This window comes from Anguilla rostrata, chromosome 15, assembly GCF_018555375.3.
Source record: "Anguilla rostrata isolate EN2019 chromosome 15, ASM1855537v3, whole genome shotgun sequence".
NCBI classification, from domain to species: Eukaryota; Metazoa; Chordata; class Actinopteri; order Anguilliformes; family Anguillidae; genus Anguilla; species Anguilla rostrata.
Genome location: NC_057947.1, coordinates 19,328,365 through 19,346,678, shown reverse-complemented (window position 1 = coordinate 19,346,678; position 18,314 = coordinate 19,328,365). Strand labels below are relative to the sequence as shown.

The 18,314-nt window shown below is 41.6% G+C and overlaps 1 protein-coding gene across 2 annotated transcripts in view; it reads right to left on the bottom strand.

The window, feature by feature from the left end:
* Positions 1-13,329, bottom strand: part of LOC135240946 (tumor necrosis factor receptor superfamily member EDAR-like) — a 38,708-nt gene extending 25,379 nt beyond the window's left edge. The window contains exons 1-2 of one of the 2 annotated variants that reach the window (XM_064311021.1): positions 13,044-13,329; positions 478-543 (exon numbers count right to left, since the gene is read on the bottom strand). In XM_064311021.1, the coding sequence (XP_064167091.1) occupies positions 478-528 (51 nt within the window). In that variant the 5' untranslated portion in view covers positions 529-543; positions 13,044-13,329. The remainder of the gene's footprint in view (positions 1-477; positions 544-13,043) is intronic. The other variant, XM_064311020.1, reaches the window with a different exon arrangement.
* Between the last annotated feature and the right edge of the window lie 4,985 nt (positions 13,330-18,314).

Below are 18,314 nucleotides of genomic sequence, written 5' to 3'. Positions count from 1 at the left end.
TCCCTTCTTTTAAGTGCAAAAGTTTACCTCCATCCTTTCCAGTGTACAGCTGGGTGCCATGTTGGGTCCTGTGGGTAACCCTAGCTCCCCACCCTAGCTCCCCAGTGGTGGAACGAACATCCTGTCCCTCTTCGAACCTCTCCCTCACTACCCATCTTCCGCCGTGGTCTGAAGACGCATCTCTTCAGACTATACCTGGACTAACTGCCACCACTACTTGTCCTAATATTGTAGCTTGTTCTTCTCCCTACTTTTGCTTGGCATAAGTTAGGCCAGAATAATGTTCACTGTGTGAACTGAACTGTGTTCTTGGCTATAAATAGCTGTACAAAATGAGTATTGTACCTTATCGAACCTGTGTTTTGTAGTTGTCCATTGACCATGATATGCACTTTTGTACGTCGCTTTGGATAAAGGCATCTGCTAAATAAATGTAATGTAGTGTAACAGGAGGGGAGGTATTGGTGTGAAACTCACCAGCAGGAAGGAGAGGAGGCAGGAGTATCCGTGTTGCTCTCTCTGGATCATGGCTCTTTCCTCACCCTGGGAGGGAAAAGTGAGCGTGTGAATTAGAGATGATTGCTGGGGTGCAGTGTAGCCCAGGGCGGCGTGTAGGGGCAACCCCCCCCCCCCCTTGCAGATCTATGTTGGGGGGGCATATCCTGACCATCAGCCAGGACTGTTACACATCGCACATTTACATCTGCGCTTGGGGAATCCAAAAATCCAGTTTGTGTCTTCACTTCATTCGGCTGCACTGACCCCTCCTACACTGTGTGTGTGTGTGTGTGTGTGTGTGTCTAAACAAGGGCCTCCCCATTGAGTAGCCTTCTCAGTGTAAACTGGCTTGGAAATCCATAAACTATTAGAGAGGCGGGCACCTCACTTTAAACTCAACACCCTAGCAGTTATGATGCCAACATATAATTCATGTGCATAATTATGCACATGAAGTGGTAGTTTACGGGGCAATATGAAGTTTGCTTTATATTTATGCAATTTGCCCATGCAGCCCAGTAGAGTACTTTTATAATGGGCTTCCACAGCCGTAATTCACTTGGAAGTGAATGAAGACATGAAAGGGTTTCCATCCATCCACCGTAACTTCTTTAGAGATGTCAGGGAAGTGTTTGCTCTTCCACACTCATGTTACATGTGCTTACAGACACCAGTCACATTCCTATCAATTACGCTCATTTAGGAATGTGAGCCAAGCACATCTTTATGCAACAGACAGATGAAAGAAGGAATGGCAAAGGACGCATAGTGGATGAGGAAAAATATTTGACAAGGGGTCGGATTTAATCAGACCAATCATTTGCATGGGCCATTTCCTTCCTCATTGTCACAGGAGTATTTATGACAACTACATTTCCCAAAAGCCCATGGGTATTATCAATATACAATTTCTTCCCTGGACATTTCAGTTTGTGATCACAAGCAACAGAATAATACCCTTTTCATGAAACCTCATTTTAATATACCCAATAGAAATGCATTTATTCACCATAAGTCTGAAAAACTGTATTGCTTTCTGTTTGTCTTAGCAACAGCTGTCATATTATTGGATCATTTTTCATTTCCCTTGGCAGGAACATTTAGGACTGTAACAAACAATTAAAAGTACATGTGAAAAAATGGCATATTTTCCTTCCTCTTTCCTAGATCTGACATAATAATAGAAAAGATCAGATGATAGCAAATTGCGCATTTTTTTCTAGAGAAGAAATGTGTATAGTTCGTAGCATTAAGCCAGACTTAATTATGTTTATAGCAACACACACCTAAGCTATGTCAGGAGGATCTACCTCCTTCCCCCAATTCCTTTCCTCTTTACCTGTAAGAGACTAGCTATTATTGGATGAACCCCATGAATATAATGACAGTGTTAAACATTTTGTGTGAGGGTAAATAATGTTTGCTTGCATGTCAGGTGATTGTGCGTGCGCATGCGCTCTGGTCCATATGCACTGTGGAACTGCAGCTGGCTCTGAGTGGTGGGTAGCAGGCAGTAAACATGGCTGTAGATATCTCCTGCTGGATGCATCCTGCTCTCCCTGCAGCCATGACTGCAGGCTGCCTCTGTACCTCTCTCTCTGCTTCTCTCTCTCTCTCTCTCTCCCTTACTGCCTTTTACTCTCCCAATCTATACCCCCTTCCTCTGTCCCTCCCTATCTCTGTCTTTCCCTGTCTCCCTCTGTCCCTCCCTCTCTCCGTCACTCCCTCTTTCCCTGTCTCCCTCTGTTCCTCCCTCTCTCCCTCTCTCCCTGTCACTGCCTCTTCTCTTTTCTTTCTCTCTTTTTTCTGTCTTTTTTCCCCCAGTGTCTACATGGCACAGCCCTGGTGGGATTACCCAGCACCCTGTCAGACCTGCCATTCTCCTCAGATGGCATGGCCTGCTGCTACTGCAGCTAGCTGCAAAGACAAATACTGTATGTAAGTGTATAAACATACAGGAGAACAGTAATGATGAAGTGTTCAGAATGAGGATTTGGCAGACCAAGGCAGACTTAGATCATTTGGAAATAATATCACTTAACACTTTCACCTTTGGGTGAAATGTAATCTGTGAAAGTAAATGACTGACGTCATCGTGGCAGTTAAGTAACGGAGACAAGTGAGAGGCTGAAAGGGAGGAGGCTCTGGCTTAAACACTTACCGAACAAACCAGTCATCAGCCGTCAATCATAAAGTCAGGCAGGGGAGGAGCCAGTAAGCCTAACAGCTGTGGCATGTTCCTTTTGCACTATTAGCTCTGCTTATGAATGTGATTATAATGTGAATAATAATAATAATCATCATCATCATGATATGTATATATTTATTTATATACATATACATATATAATTCAGTACTGAAATTGAGCCATTTTGCTCCGATAAGAAGAGGAATCGGAATTGAGGACAATGCCGCTTTGATTGTGGCTTGCTGTGCCAGGAGGCATTGTAGGGGTATAAGTGCTGTTGATGGAGGTGCAGCAGTCCCTCACCTGCTTGCACTCGGCTTGGATTACAGCAGTCCCCTAGAGGGCTCAGTAAAAACATCTTCATTTTTTCACACCTATCAAAATCCTCTAATGAGCCGACGCACTCTAAAGGACATAGCTGTACCTGCATCTTTATGAGAGGGGCGGTTCCTCAGCATTAATGCACACCTTACACTCTGAGCGAAAGCCCATGAGCAGCTGCTGAATGCATGGCTGAATCGCACACACACACACACACACTCACACTCACACACACACACACACACACACACACACTCACACTCACACACACACTGGGCTTTTTTGTCAACCAGGTTTTATCCAGCATCTTCTTCAATTACTTGTCAGCTAAGATCCCCGAGTACTTTGGTGGAAAACTCTTTAGATGATGTGCTTTCCACTGGCAATATTTAACAGCAAGTACCAGTATACCAGTAAATGGGCGACATAGCTCAGGAGGTAAGACCGATTGTCTGGCAGTCGGAGGGTTGCCGGTTCAAACCCTGCCCTGGGCGTGTCAAAGTGTCCTTGAGCAAGACACCTAATCCTTAACTGCTCTGGCGAATGAGAGGCATCAATTGTAAAGTGCTTTGGATAAAAGCGTTATATAAATGCAGTCCATTTACCATTTACCAAATGTCCTCCAGTGTAGAATTTGGTGTGTCTAAGCTAAACATATATATTTATGTTTATGTAAATGCATGTTACAGAGCTACATTTATGTTTTTCTGAACTGTGCATAATTTCTGTTTGTGAGCATCTGTGCATGTATATGTGTGTGTGTGTGTGTGTGTGTGTGTGTGTATGTGAGAGAGAGAGAGAGAGAAAGTGAACTGCAATGTATAACATCAAATAAGTCGAGCAGGAACTTTGATCAAGATGATCAACATATTGCCGTGATTCAAAACAGGCTGACAAGCATATGAAGGCATTACCCACTAGCTCTCTGGGTAATATGCATTTACTGGAGTGGCCACACATCACGAGCCCTGTAGAAAACCACTAGGCCTCCTTAGCAGCCTTATAAAAACTGTGATAGCTTGGTTAGAAAAGTGAATGTAACACCAGTTTCTACCATCTTTTTAAAGCAAGTCTTCCCAGCCCTCTTCAAAGTCAGCTGCTTTCAAGAGCCCTCTGTGATCCGAGTCCTCTTGAAGTCATTTCCCCCCGAACGGCAGTCATAGAATGCATTTATCTTTTTCTCAGATATCTGGATAAAGAGGCCTACCTTGCACTTAGACTGTCAGAGCAGGATGAGTTATGGCAGTCGGTCTTTGTGTTGTGTAGTTATTGTTAATGCCAGGTAGGAGAGCGTTTTTACCACCCGATCATTAGGAATCATTTGTGCCTCTCTCCTTTTCGGTGAGTGCCAGATGAAGCCCTCACTTTCTCATTTAAGGCAGCGGAAGGACTATAGAGAACAGAGGAGTGGAGGTTATTAAAAAACTTTGCTAATCTGGCTGTTAATAGTTTTGGAATAGCCAATATTTGGAATTGACTGTAAAGTTCAGAAGGGGATTCAAACACAGAGAAGGTGGAGTGGGTATGGAGTTGTAATGTCTAAAACCCTTTCTGCCACTTGAACCTAAATTGATTCTGCACGGCTTGCATGCCATTGCGGTGAATGACAGTTTTTGGTGCCCATTATAGATTTTTGACAGAACTTTAGGACTATGCCAAACTGGTCAAAACCTAACCACAGCCAGATGACTTCAAGACGAGCCCTATGTGGTCAAACCCTAACCACAGCCAGATCTGCTCTGTTCACTTACTGTATGTTCTGTGAAGCACTTTGTGATGCATCCTATGTAGAACACTTACAGGTATACTAAAGCTATACAAATGAAGTTGTTGGTATTATTATTATTATTATTATTATTGTTATTAGTTTATCGAAATCTAATAACATCAGTTGTAGTATCATTTTATATCACAACATCCACCTTACCACTACTCTGTTATAAAATACAGGAGAAAACCTTGTAATTTAAGTAGGTAATAATTGCACAATACTGTGTGAAAGAAACATTTTCAAAATGGTCGATTTGAAGGGGCTTAAGTTTGGACTTGGAACACTGTGTGCTGTACACACACACACACACACACACAGTCTGGTTCAATAGGAAAATTAGCTGATATAAACACACAGAGAAGGAGGAAAATAAGGCTCCTGGATGCAAATACCGTGTCTCCCTCGTTCTTAAATCTCGTTCATTACAAAGAAGCCTGGCTTCTCCATCTAAGAAAGCTTAATGGCACAAATTCTTGTGGAAAGGAACCACAACCAACAGAAAACGCCCATCTACTGGACTCCCCTTGACGCTGAGTTTCATACTTTATTTTACTGAAATTTTGTTTAATATTTTACAGGAAATGGAGAGGTTGCATAATGAGTGTGCCTCTGAGCCTCTCTCTCTCTCTCTCTCTCTCTTTCTTTCTTTATCAGACTAAAGGAACACACACCCAAACACTTTCATCAGATTCCAACCCCCCCCCCCCCCACCACCACCACTTTACTCTGCAGACCTAGCGCGCTGGAGCTGGAATGCACCATGGTCCGTTTGAAGAGCAGATTTATTTCTGACACCTCCGCCCGAGCGGCCGCTGTCCAGGCTTGCCTCCTTTCAAAGGCGACCGCGCATTCATCTCCCTCGGGTATTAATCTTGTAGCGACTGCATAATCCAAGATAAATACACAGAGTATCGTTACCCTTATCATTAACAAGCCGGGAATATCTGCCACCTGAGGAAGGATTAAGGAGGAGATATTAGTACTTTCTGGTCTAATCAGGGGCTCCCCGCTCGGTTCCGCAACAGATCCTGGTCTGTGAGGAAATGCACGGCTTTGTTTTCGTTTCTTCTTCTTTCCTTTTGAAAACTGTCCTTTGATTGTAAGAAAAATCAGTGTTTTCTTCAGTTGGAGTGAGCTCCAGAGCTCAAGGATATCAGGTTATGCTGAGGAGGTCCAGCAGCCGCAATGTGGCTAATGTTTATATTCATGGTTATTCAGCTCTGAGCAGGAAAGAGAGAAGACACCCTTTAAGTGTGTGATTAACAAACTGGGCTGTGGTCATTGTGTTAGGCTGTGGTCATTACGCTAGGCTAAGCATATCCTTAAGTGCCAGGATGCCACAGAGCAAACAGGAAGTTAAAAAACAGACATGGCTGGCACCAAGCACTCAACCAGATGCCTCAGATAGGACAGGTACTGAATTACAAAGTAAAGCCCAATGGGAAGGTTTTTGGAAAGTCCCTCAGAAGGGGTCCACTGAGGGTGTTCATTCACTTGCTCAGGTAATTTATGATAAAAATGAAATGAAAAGAGGGAGGAAAACAACCCTCTTGATTTCAAGGAGCGAGCGAGACGGCGGTCACCTCCTCGCCGTCTGTAGAGCCAAACGAGAATAAACCTTTCCTCTGTTTTCCTCCGGGCGCCAGTGTTCACACACTTCCCCGTCACGTCCCCTGTCGGTTCTGGCCCCCCAATGGTGAAGTTAGCTGCCCTCACCATTCGGGACTGCAGAGACCCTACCCATCTTTTGACAGAGTCTGAAGACCAATCTCTTCAGACTGTGGCTCCCCTGACCCTCTTTAACTATGTTTTTTTTTTCTTTTTGAATTTCATTCTCGGATAATGATGTTATAGCTATAGCTAGTAAAGATAGTTTAGCTGTGTAGTGGTATTTATTTTTGCTTTTTGTTTTTTCTTAATAAATAAATAAATAAATTTGGCACCCAACGCAGGGCTCAACACGTACAATTCCCACCCTAACTTGGAATGTCCAATTATCTGCAAGCGCAGCCACATTCATGTACAAACCCCGCTGCCAATTCGGGAGACTGTAGATATCCGCGGTTCTCATCAGCAACACGTGGTGTTGCCAGTCTGGTTCTTTTCACACCTCGGACTACAGGTAATCTCACAGAGTCCAGTCAGAGGAAGACCTTTAAAATGTGTCCATGGGCACCAGATCGACCAGGGGGGGTTGCTAGAGAGTGATGAAAGACTGACCCCTAACTGACTGAACCCTCTTACCCTGGGCGACACAATTGGCAACTGCACGCTGTCCTATGGAGCACAGTTGGCACTGGCACAGTCTGGATCTGATCTGATTGTGGGCCTCATCCTTGCACCACAGCATGTTGCCTTACCCAAATGAGCCACCCAGCAGCCTCGTATTTCCTTTCATTTACCATTTGTTGCTTTGTTGAGCTAAATTCACTCTCACAGGTTATATATGAGCCTTCTTGGTGATATTGCACTTTCATATTGCAGAGAGTAACAGTGGTGTTCTCTACTTTCGTAAGTAGCAACAGATAACAACCTTGGTAAGTGATTGCAATGTAATGGAAAGTTTTCCCATTTGGGAGGAGCATAAGCGAGTGAAATAGGCTTCTCCTTGCCTTCGGTGAATATTGCGAGGAGCGACTCCATTTCTTCCTTCGTTTATTTTCTAAGAATCCCAGGCTGTTTCGTAGCGTTGTTTTCGGACCTCACTGAAGGCCTAAGTAAATTTTTCCAGTCCGGAGACTCTTCTTATTCAAAACAGCTGCGCTATGTCATCTCAAGATTAGAAGGAAAAAAATGTTCAGAATTGATATGTACTGTATTTGTCTTTAATGGGTTCAGTCCGATTCAATAATTGATGTTCAAAATCAACTAATCGGCATGAAAACCATGACAAGAAAAAAAGATGTTGGCTGGCTTTCCCATATTTCATGTGACAATGACAATTAAACAAACAACATAATTAAATGAGGTTCTTCTGTACTTGGCAGACCATGTTTGCATTTAGCAGTGGGGACTGTTTTCCATTCACTGCACCCCACCCTTCTCCTACCTCGTGTAGGGAGGAGGCAGCTGGGGGATTTTGAGGGCTGTCTGGGTGCAGGTAGGAGGTATTGCTTAAAGACATTATCCTTACCACTACCTTTGTAGATTGGCTATTTTGGGAAAGCTATATTTTGTATTATAGGCTGGCTAGACTGCAGCACTTCAAAATGATATAAATGAATGTTTTATGAGTACAATCTTCAAAGCTGTAAACTAACAAGTCTGCAGGCCAGAGAAGGTTTTTAAAATACATTCAAGCACTGTCTCCTGTTCCTCATACGTCTTGTGTCATCCTGTTCTTAACATGTGTGTGTTCATGTGAGCGTGCGTCTCTATGAGTGTGTGTGTGAGTGTATGTGTGCATGTGTACGCATGTATGCGGGTGGGTGCATGTGCATAGTTTTTAGTTTAGAAAAGCCAATTATTTTGCCTTCTTTTATATGCAGAGTCAAACCTGCCAATTTCTGTAGAACATTTTATACACATGTTGCCCACAGCTCCTTCTATAAAGAAACTTCAAAAACTGCAACATAAACATATTTATACAAATGAATGAAGTTAGGCAGCAGCAAGTCTCCGTGCTGACTTTAAGCCTCATGCCAGCGCGTGTAAACAGGGTTTCAACAGGAGGAGTTATCTGTAAAATGTGCATTTCACAGTTTCTCTGTTTATGACTTCTTCCCAGCATTTTAATGAGCTTTTCCATGTTGCAGAGATTGTGTGTGGCTGAAATTCACAATTGGATACATGTGAAAAGTCATAGCCAAATAAACACGAATAAAACAATAAACAATTGCTCATTGTATTTTTAGGGATGGGCTGCTCAGTTGTAGTTTTCCTGGAAGTGTGGATTTTCTAATAAAACTACAAATTAAATCACTGTCAAAGGTTTTTATGCTAAGATTGTTTTTCCATTTCATTTTTATAAACACGAGTCCTAAACCCTTAAACCTTAATGCTTAAGGAATATTTTCCCTAATGTCTGAATATTTGAGAGGGAGTGAGTTATTCTCAAAGGAATCTTGCTTGGAGGGCTGTGTCCTGTGCTTCCTTTATAATCTTCCCATTCAGGTGGAAGTCTTAGCTCACCTCAGAGGGTTTCAGGACTAACAGGGGTCCCTCACCTGTGGGACAGGAATTATCCTGCCACACCCGACCCCTGAAGACTCCACAAAGGGTCTATCTGGGGCCCTGTCACTGGAAGGGAATGATGTGAAATCGAGGCTAGTTTTTGCCCATTGCTCAGACGCCTTCCAGGCTGCAGTGAAGCAGCTGATGTTTCTCTGATGACTCTGACAGGGGTCCTTTCTGCGCCTTCTCCAAAACCAACAAGAGGTCCCATTTGCTCTGGTCTGATTTTTTTGAGATTCTGGTTTTTTGACCACAGAGCACAATCAGGACCACAAAAACTGGCAATCAGTAATGGGCAGAGCCAGGGCACACCAGGATCCAATTAGGAAATCAGGAGCACAGATAGCATCAAGCATGCTTAAAGCCCCTGCTCCCTCTGCTTGCGAATCATCCTGATTTCATCCTTCAAAAAAGACCAAAGTATAGCCCCATCTGTGGGGGGGTGGGGGGAAAGGAGGCCATGTATCCTTTACAGAAATACACAGAGAAGGGCTCTCTGAAATGTGACCGCGCACAGAATGTGACAGCTGTATCAAAACTGAAAACAGAAGCTGAAAGCATTTTTAATTTCCTGAAGTTTCTGTCAGAAACATAAACTTTTGCCTCTTAGACCCAACATCTTTAGCCTACTGCGAGACAGTAGTGACTTAAAGCACTGTAAGCAAACACAAACAGGGTCATGTGATATGTGCACAAATATAGACATACAATGTCAGTCACATTTGATCGTTAAACACAGCAATCTGAAACTAAATTTTCAAAAATCATGTGACACACTTACATATAGCCTACCTTACATTTCAGTCCTATTGTGATAAATAGTGTTTAGCACCCCTGTTTCTCTCCTCTCTTTGACTCTCCTTCTCTCTCTCTGATTTGTGTTTTTTTAAGTCTGGCATTGACTGTAGTAAAAGCTCTCATTCGTAACTAAGCCATCCATCATGTGTACCAAAGGTTTTACAGTACATTTCAGTTCAGTAAACAGAAGGCTGCCGTGATCTGTCTCTGCTGGTGTTAAGTCTGCCTGTGTCCCCTGGCCCACTCCCTCCTCAGCTTTCTGATCACATTAATTACAGCGTCTCCATGCGCTTTCTTCTCAAAGGGAAGGCGGAAAGCGAACGCAGAGGCGCATAGGAAATGGGGACGCGGAGTCTCTCCCACCTTCGGCTTCAGCCAGAGTCCGCGAGTCCTCGGGCGCGAGCTCGTCTTTCGTTAGCGGCTAGCACTGATCCGTCTCTGTGACCGCGGTTTCCCTCACTCACCACAACACAGCAGGCCAGTTTACTCTGTTTTTCTTAGTGCTCAAAGCAGAGGAAAGCATGACAGGTTCTAATTAGAGAACTCTGAATACTGTAAGAATATTCTGTATCGTTACTCTACAGTAATTGTGAGTATTGTGTCCCCACTTTGCTATTACTACAATAAGAGTACTCTGTCCCAACTGTAAGAGCACTGTTATACTACAGTAGGAATACCCTGACAGGACATTAAGAGTATTCAGTATGATGCTATAGTATGAGTACTATCACTACAGTAAGAGTATTTTTCCTCATGCTAAGAGTATTATCAGTAGTATCTTGCATGGTCAATATAAAAACAAAATGGTTGAAAAACGCATAAAAGGCTGCCAAGAATGTGTGTGTATACATACGCATACAAAATCGATGCACAGACCTCCACACATTGATTCGCACACATGCAGGCACCAGAGCTTTGGTCAATTTTAATTTCAATTGGAATTCAAGGAACTATTCCAACATTCCAGTTCAAAACCCATAAAGTGCGGATGATAATAAAAAGTTAATTACATAATATTTAAGCAGTGTAATTATAACTGAATAGGAATTGCAGAGATTTCAATCTCTGGGACTGGAATTGAAAGGGAATTGTACATTTTTCAATGTTTGGTTTTGGAAAGGAACTGGAATTTTGACATTTTTAATCTGAAGTGAAGTAATGAAATTGAGCCCAACCCTATTTATCAGGTGTAGTGACCTGAAAAGTAACATTGTCTATTGGATACTGTAAAAGAGGCAATAAAATAAAGGAAAATAAGGAAAAACTTATTTTCATTTTTTGCACCATGATAGTAAAATATTGATTTAAAAAATCCAATATTTTATTAATAAAAGATGTTAAACATGTATTTGTGATTTTACAAAACATTACATTTTTGAATGATTCCAAAAACAAGTTTTTTCCCCCGCAATTAAAATATTTGCATGGATATACAAATTCTCAGTCACTGATTAAGATAATAGAAATGCCCTAGAAAAAATACTGAATTAGAATTGTTTTTGCTGAATTTACTCAGAATTGGAACTGACAGGAATTGAAGTTGAATTTAAATAATGAATCTCGAAAAGGAACAAAACTGAGGGAAATTAAAGGGAGGAAGAGTGGAACTTGAGCTGAATTATTGGAAGTGACCATAACCCTTACCCTGGTGTATTTACATGCACGCGCGCACACACACACACACCATATATACTTTGTCATAGCAGAGCATCGGCATGACAGAATTCTCCATCTAAAGGATCAGTCATTCTATTCCATTTTGAAAAGCAGGAGGATTTCGGGGCCTTTCCACCAGGTGTCCTGGGGCCTGATTGGCTAAGCATTCCTGCAGGTCTCAGCTTCCTGAAGTCTAATCCTCTGCAGTTATTGATCATCTCCCAGTCTGACACATTAACCTCCAGCAGGTGAACACAGGGGCCCAACCCCCCGCCTTCCATACCCCCAGCCAGCTCTGAGTGTGGCGATGGATTTTTCACTTCCCTGAGAGACAGAATAATAGCCACTGTAGGGCTGCTGCAGTGCTTTGAGCTTAATAGTTCAAGGACACATCTGCCACTTGGAAAGAAATCGATCAAGGAAACAACAAAGCCAATGTACTTTGTTATTCCTCTTAAAAAATAAAGCCTATATTGAGTCAACTGGATTAATATGACAACTCTATGTATGTATGTATGCATGCATGTACTGTATGCATGTATGTCTGTATGATCAATTCAAATTATTACTAGTCATTTAATAAATGTAACTACAGCCCCTTTTGCTATATTCTACTCTCGTTTTCATTTCAGTTCTGTAGTTATTCATTCACGAATATTCAATCAAGACTCTCTAAATTAATCTCTTAATTACAATTACTATTATGTTAAAAACAAAACATGCCAAACGAAAATGTGTGTGCATATATATAATAAGCATATATATATATATATATATATATATATATATATATATATATATATATATATATATAGATGTTGCTGACTTTTTTCAGCTGTTTGTTATTGTAAAGTCATGACAACATTCAGCAGCTCGCGACTCAGAGGGGTGAAAGCGAGACTGGATTCTACCTTCAGCAGTAGTTCAAAGCCAGAGAAACATCAGAGGCGCTGCAAGAACGTGCATGTTCCGGCTCCACTGTCTCCTAACAGGACTTTCCCCCAAGATTTTGCGCGGTGGGACAGACGTCGCAGTAAAAACAATTATGCGCGCCGGGCTGAAACTATGCAACACAACCGGGCTTTCCCCCCGCTATGATTCCCAATTTATATTTTGAGCCAGACTGTTGGCTATGGAAGCAGGCCCCAAAGTAAAACGGGTGCCTGACGCTTTGGCCAGTATTTGTGTAAGTAGCGGATCTACCGGATCCAACAAATATTTACAGAACAAACTTTGAGCATCACTGTTATAAATTGAAAAAACGGTAATGATTATTGTTAGTCTCCAATTATAGCGCCCTGCAACATTATTTAAAATAAGAACGAAACTCAGAGTATAGCTTACCATGAGTCAACTACTAAAATGACAATTCGACATTCTGCAGAACATAACACTTCAATCTGCTTTACATTTATGTTTAGGCAATTGACATTAACTTTAAATACAAACCTATGCCAACATGTTACGATCGATGAAGTATGACGAAGATTGAAGATTTAATTATGTGATGCACATTCTACTTCAACAGCGTGAGACTACAATGAACGCACTGTGTATTGACAGCTAGCCTTTATGCTGGAATTTCCCCACGCATTGAAACAATCGCAAGATTCAATTTTTAATACAGAAACACCTTACCTGCAACAAGGTAGCTGGATGTGAGTTGACTGTGCACTTCTTAAAATATTGCAGACGGATGCGAGAGCTTCAGCAAAGATGTTCTCCGACTGAAAATGATAGAAATCTCAATTTAAAGTTTGGGAAGTCATATTCAAGCGTCCAAAGACAAATCCACTCGGGGGATCTTAGAAGCCCACAGCGCGGTGTGCATGTTTTCTTGGGGTGTTGTAGCTCCTCCTAAGAGAAAAAAAGAAAAGAAGAAATCCCCTCCGCCCAAAAGTATAAAAATTAACCTTAACCAGGTAGATATATGCGGCGATGCATTGTTACATTTTGACTCGAGTGCGCCATCTTGAGGTGTAGCTATAAACTTCCGCGCCAAAGGCACTGGAATACCGCAGCTCCGTCGTGTATAGGAATGTCATGTAATGGAATGACTCAGACATTATGTCTTAGACATATGCAGACATACAGTCATGAGAATAATTGACTTGTTTGGAGAAATAACTTTTACAGTTTGCGTGGAACAAACACCCCCCCCCCCCTCCCCCCAAGAAAAAACAAAACAAAAATATAACACACGCACAGAAATGAAGCCAGTGATACAAGAGAGACCCCCTGCTCATGGGAACAGTTTGTGGGAACTATCTATCTGACACAAACCATAACACTCAGAATTTTCGGTGTTAGTTAAACTGCCATACATCTTTTTTTGTCTATGCAACAAGTTAAGATTAATTGTTTCTGGTGGAGTGTTTTCTAGTTGGATCACAGGATTTATGTCCTTTTGAAATCCTACTGGTGATAAGCACATTTCCTAACTGGATATTTGCATTTAAGAAACTTGTTTGAGCTCCTCTTCCATCAGAAGGTCCTTTCATCATTTATTTCCACTGTTCTTCCTGTGGATGAAAAAGAGAAAGAGGAATCAAAGACTATGTGATGTTTGTTTGATGTGATGATTCGTCAAGGCAGCAAGGGTTAAATCTTAAATACACATATCAACATCTTACCTGGCGGTCATCCATTGTGTTGTGTTTATGCTTTTAAATAATAAAAGCATAAACCTAGTATCTGCTTTTAAATCTATTGTATGTTGAAGGTACATACAGAGTTAAATGTGAAGTCGCTTTGCCTCTTTGACTGCAGAAAGAGTCCATTACTTCTGCATGATGACTGTGAAGGAGATTATAAGTGCTGTGATCGTGACAGAATAGATTATGTATGTCAGAGAACAAAAAGTACAATTAGCATCCTCGGTGAAACAGTGTGCGGGATAATTATGTTGCAATTGGATTTCATGCATTTATTTATTAATTAATTTTTTTTTGAAAAATTGATGCTTATAATTGCTGGCTGGATTTTCTGATGTCATTAGCCACACCTAATTTCACAACCTGATTGAGATGAAAAACCTGGAAATTGCATAGCATTGGGGAGTCTCTAAAGTAAGATGGCTGCATCCCAGTGTGCTAGAACAGTCAATTCTTCAGTGGAGATGGATGAGGTCAAATATCCAGTGAGTTTTGGGGCACAAAAGACCACAGCATATAATGGGCCTGTTTGGCATCCAAGGGAGTAGAATTATTGGGGATCGGCACAAGATTGAGAGGTAGTCTCATTAAAGCTTGTGGCCAATTGGACAGTGGAACCTATTGAATTTCAAGGTTCCCATTATGTCTGGTGTAAAGCGAATACAGCTTTTCAGAGGAAGAACATCATACCAACAGTCAAACATGGTGGTGGTAGTGTCATGGTGTGGGGATGCTTTGCTGCCTAAGGACCTGGACAACTTGGCATTATTGAAGGAACCATTATTTTTTATGTTGTTTTGTTAATACATGTATTGTATTGTGATGTAATTTTGTTGTGGTTTGTTGTGTTGTATTGTAGTGACTGGAAAGCACTTTGGCGCAACTCCTGTTGTTTTTAAATGTGCTATACAAATAAAAGTGACTTGACTTGACTTGACTTGACTTGACCATGAATTCAGCTCTGTACCAGAAAATTCTTAAAGAGAATGTCTGGTCAACTGTCTGAGAGCTGAAGTGTAATTGGGTTATACAGCAAGACAATGATAACAAACACAAAAGCCATATCTGAATGGCTGAAAAAACTCAATTAAAGTTTTGGAGTGGCTTAGTCAAAGTCCTGGCTGAACCCAAGAGAGATGCTGTGGCAGGACCTGAAAGGGGCAGTTCATACTTGAAAATCAATTTGTATGAATTTTTGCAAGGAAAAGTGGGATGAAATTCCTCCACAGCGACGTGAAAGACTGATATATATTTCTAGTGTTTGGTTGCAGTTATTGCTGTGAAAGGTGGTGCAATCTGTTATTTACTTTTTCACATGGGTGATATGGGTGATAGGGTGGCACGATGGTGCAGTGGGTAGCACAGTGGGGCGAACAGGCAAGCACTTTTAAAAGGGACAGGGTGATTCAGGTGAGATGTCCTGTTCTAGTAAGAAACAACCTTCAGTTTCGGTAGTCTGGGAATAGGGTGGAACTCATCCCTCACAAACCCATGAAACATATCTGCAGCACATGTGTCCCATGTAGTTTTTAGAAACTTCAGCCACAGATGGCTCTGTTCAGCAGCGATCAGATATGACATCATTATGTCTCTTTTTTTATGCAAATGGGCCTTATGGTTGTGTGTCTTTCACAGACCTTCATCTTAGCACTGTCTACTTGCTCTTTAGATTTTTGACAAAGTGCAATATCAGCAAATTCAAAATTATCAATTTGTAGATTTGACATGACTGTCATGTAAAAACACAGCCCTGCGTGTCATTCAATTTAAAATGGTGCCCACTGGCTCAGATGTATATGGTGTGATGTACAGTTTGTCAGCTCAGAGTGAGGGGACAGGGGAATTTGGGCAGGATGTCAGCTGTTGAAATGTTTTGCCGCTGCTGGGTCTGAAGACAGGTGTGTTGCCGAGGTCTGTTATTTGGGTAGGGCAGGACTCCTGGACTTTCCCCAGGGTGGGGGAGTGATCAATACTGACTGACTTCAAATACTCTGAAAACTCTCTTCTCCACTAATCTTTGCCCAAGCTTGGCCTCATCTCATGGAAAGACCAGACAAAACCAGACATTTTGAATTCACTGGAACCTGCAATTACACTCGCTGGCAGCTGTACAAAACAAGTCTGTGGTCCATTGATCTGAATGTTAGTAGTAAAATGTCTTCCCGTATGTTCTCTGAAAAAACACATTGCTCATGCCAAGACAACATGGGTATAGTGTATCACTCCTCCTAATTGCTTACTCATAAGAAGGAGGTTTGTAAGAGGTCTTATTGCCTTATAAATGTTTTTTTAAACAACCTTAAACAGTAATACATTGTTAGAGAGTTACGCATACTTATTGTTTTCATCTGCTTCTCTTTAAAAAAGTGAATAAACAAACATTTATATAAAATCATGAATCACAAACTGGGATTGTCTGCAATTAGATTTTTATCCCTTGGTTGTTATTGAATGGAAAAACTGAGCCACATACTCTGCACTGATCGCACACCTCAGATTCCCTCTTCCTCATTGTTGACTATTGCTTGGCATGCTGCACTAAGTATTGCAGTGGTGTGTGGGGTTTCAACTGTGTTTTCTGTGAACCATCAAAGGATCGGAGAGATCACAATTAAAATTGTTGCCATCAGTAGTAATTAATCCCCTTTAACCTCTCTAAATATAATTGTCTCATAAAACAGTTGTGTTGTGCGTGATAGCTGTGATATTTACTTTTCTGTTGACAGAATGATAGGTTGTGTAAGGCATGTTTTTCTGGATTGAAAGTGTTCCTCGTGCAAAAATGGTATTTGTCCAACAGAGGGACATCACTGGCCAGAGGCCTGAGAGATGAGCAGTCTTGCTGCACAGCAGGCTGTTGTACTCAAGGTGGGATCATTCTGTCCTATACTTCAGATTTCTCCTCAAAAAAAAAGGGACGGGGAAGCGGTTGTCATGGAAACTGCAGTGTCAGCTAACCTACTTCGATGGAATAAAAGACACTAGAGGATGCAGGACCCTTCTTGCCTTTTTAGAGTACTTTTCAGAAAAAAATTAATTATATATATGTGTATATATATATTTTTTTTTTATCCAGGAAAAGGAATAAGCTCCTTTAAGTAATTGTCTGCTGTCCTTACTTCAGACTTCACAGACTGTTCAGTTGTGTCAGGTGACTGACAGATAGTAACAAGCCAATCAGTAAAAGCAGATATCTCGCATTACCTTGATCTTTGTGCACACTTGCTTTTAGAAAATGTTGAATTTGGGGAGAAATCACCTTTTCATGTTTCATATTCGCAGCTCTGTCCACACTCACTACAACATTTGAGAAGAGTTAAGTTGCTCCTGCTTCAAACAAGCATCGACCACCACAGGTTAATGCACTACATTACAGTCATTTAGCAGATGCTCTTACTGAGCAACTTACACAATTTGGTACAGAAATGCGATCAGACAGGATGCTGTCACAGGGCTGTTACGCAGCGCAGTTATATCTCTTGTTTTCCGGGTGAGATCTCTGTTGTAATTAGCTGCTGAACAGGTGCAGGCGTGATGACAGTTACATGATGGGAGACCAAAGGTGACCCCACTCCTCTCCACCTGCTTGCAGGCTCATTGCTGGTGGCAGTTATTCCCTGCTTGTTTCAAAGAGTACTCACTGTGTTGGCAACGCTTGCAGACTGTGCAATGCCATGAAAAAAGTATTTGCCCCCTTCCTGATTTCCTCCATTATTGCATATTTGCAATAATAGAGGATCTTTTCAGATCTTTAGACAAAATGTAATATTAGACAAAGGGAACCTGAGTAAATGCAAATACATTTTTGGAATTATTTCATTTATTTAATGAAAAACGTTATCAAACACCGATATCACACATATTGAAAAGTAACTGCCCCCCTTAAACTTAATAGCTGGTTGCACCACCTTTAGCAGCAATAACTGCAACCAAACACTTCCTATAATTTGATATAAGTCTTTCACTTTGCTGTGGGGGAATTTTAGCCAACTCTTCTTTGCGTTGTCAATACGCCCCTGGAGAACTTTTGGCAGGCCAGCCACTCCTGGGAGATAACGGCCCTACTGTGGTTTGGTGGAGTCCCAGAGGCCTAGAAATGGCTTTGTAACCCTTTTCAGACTGATATATTTCAGCAACTTTTTTAAATCTCTTCTGGAACTACGGTCACTACTTCACCCTGATGGTAAGGATCCATATGAGTGAGGCATAGATTGAACACTGCTGGCTGCAATCAAACCTGGCTGTGTTCAATCAG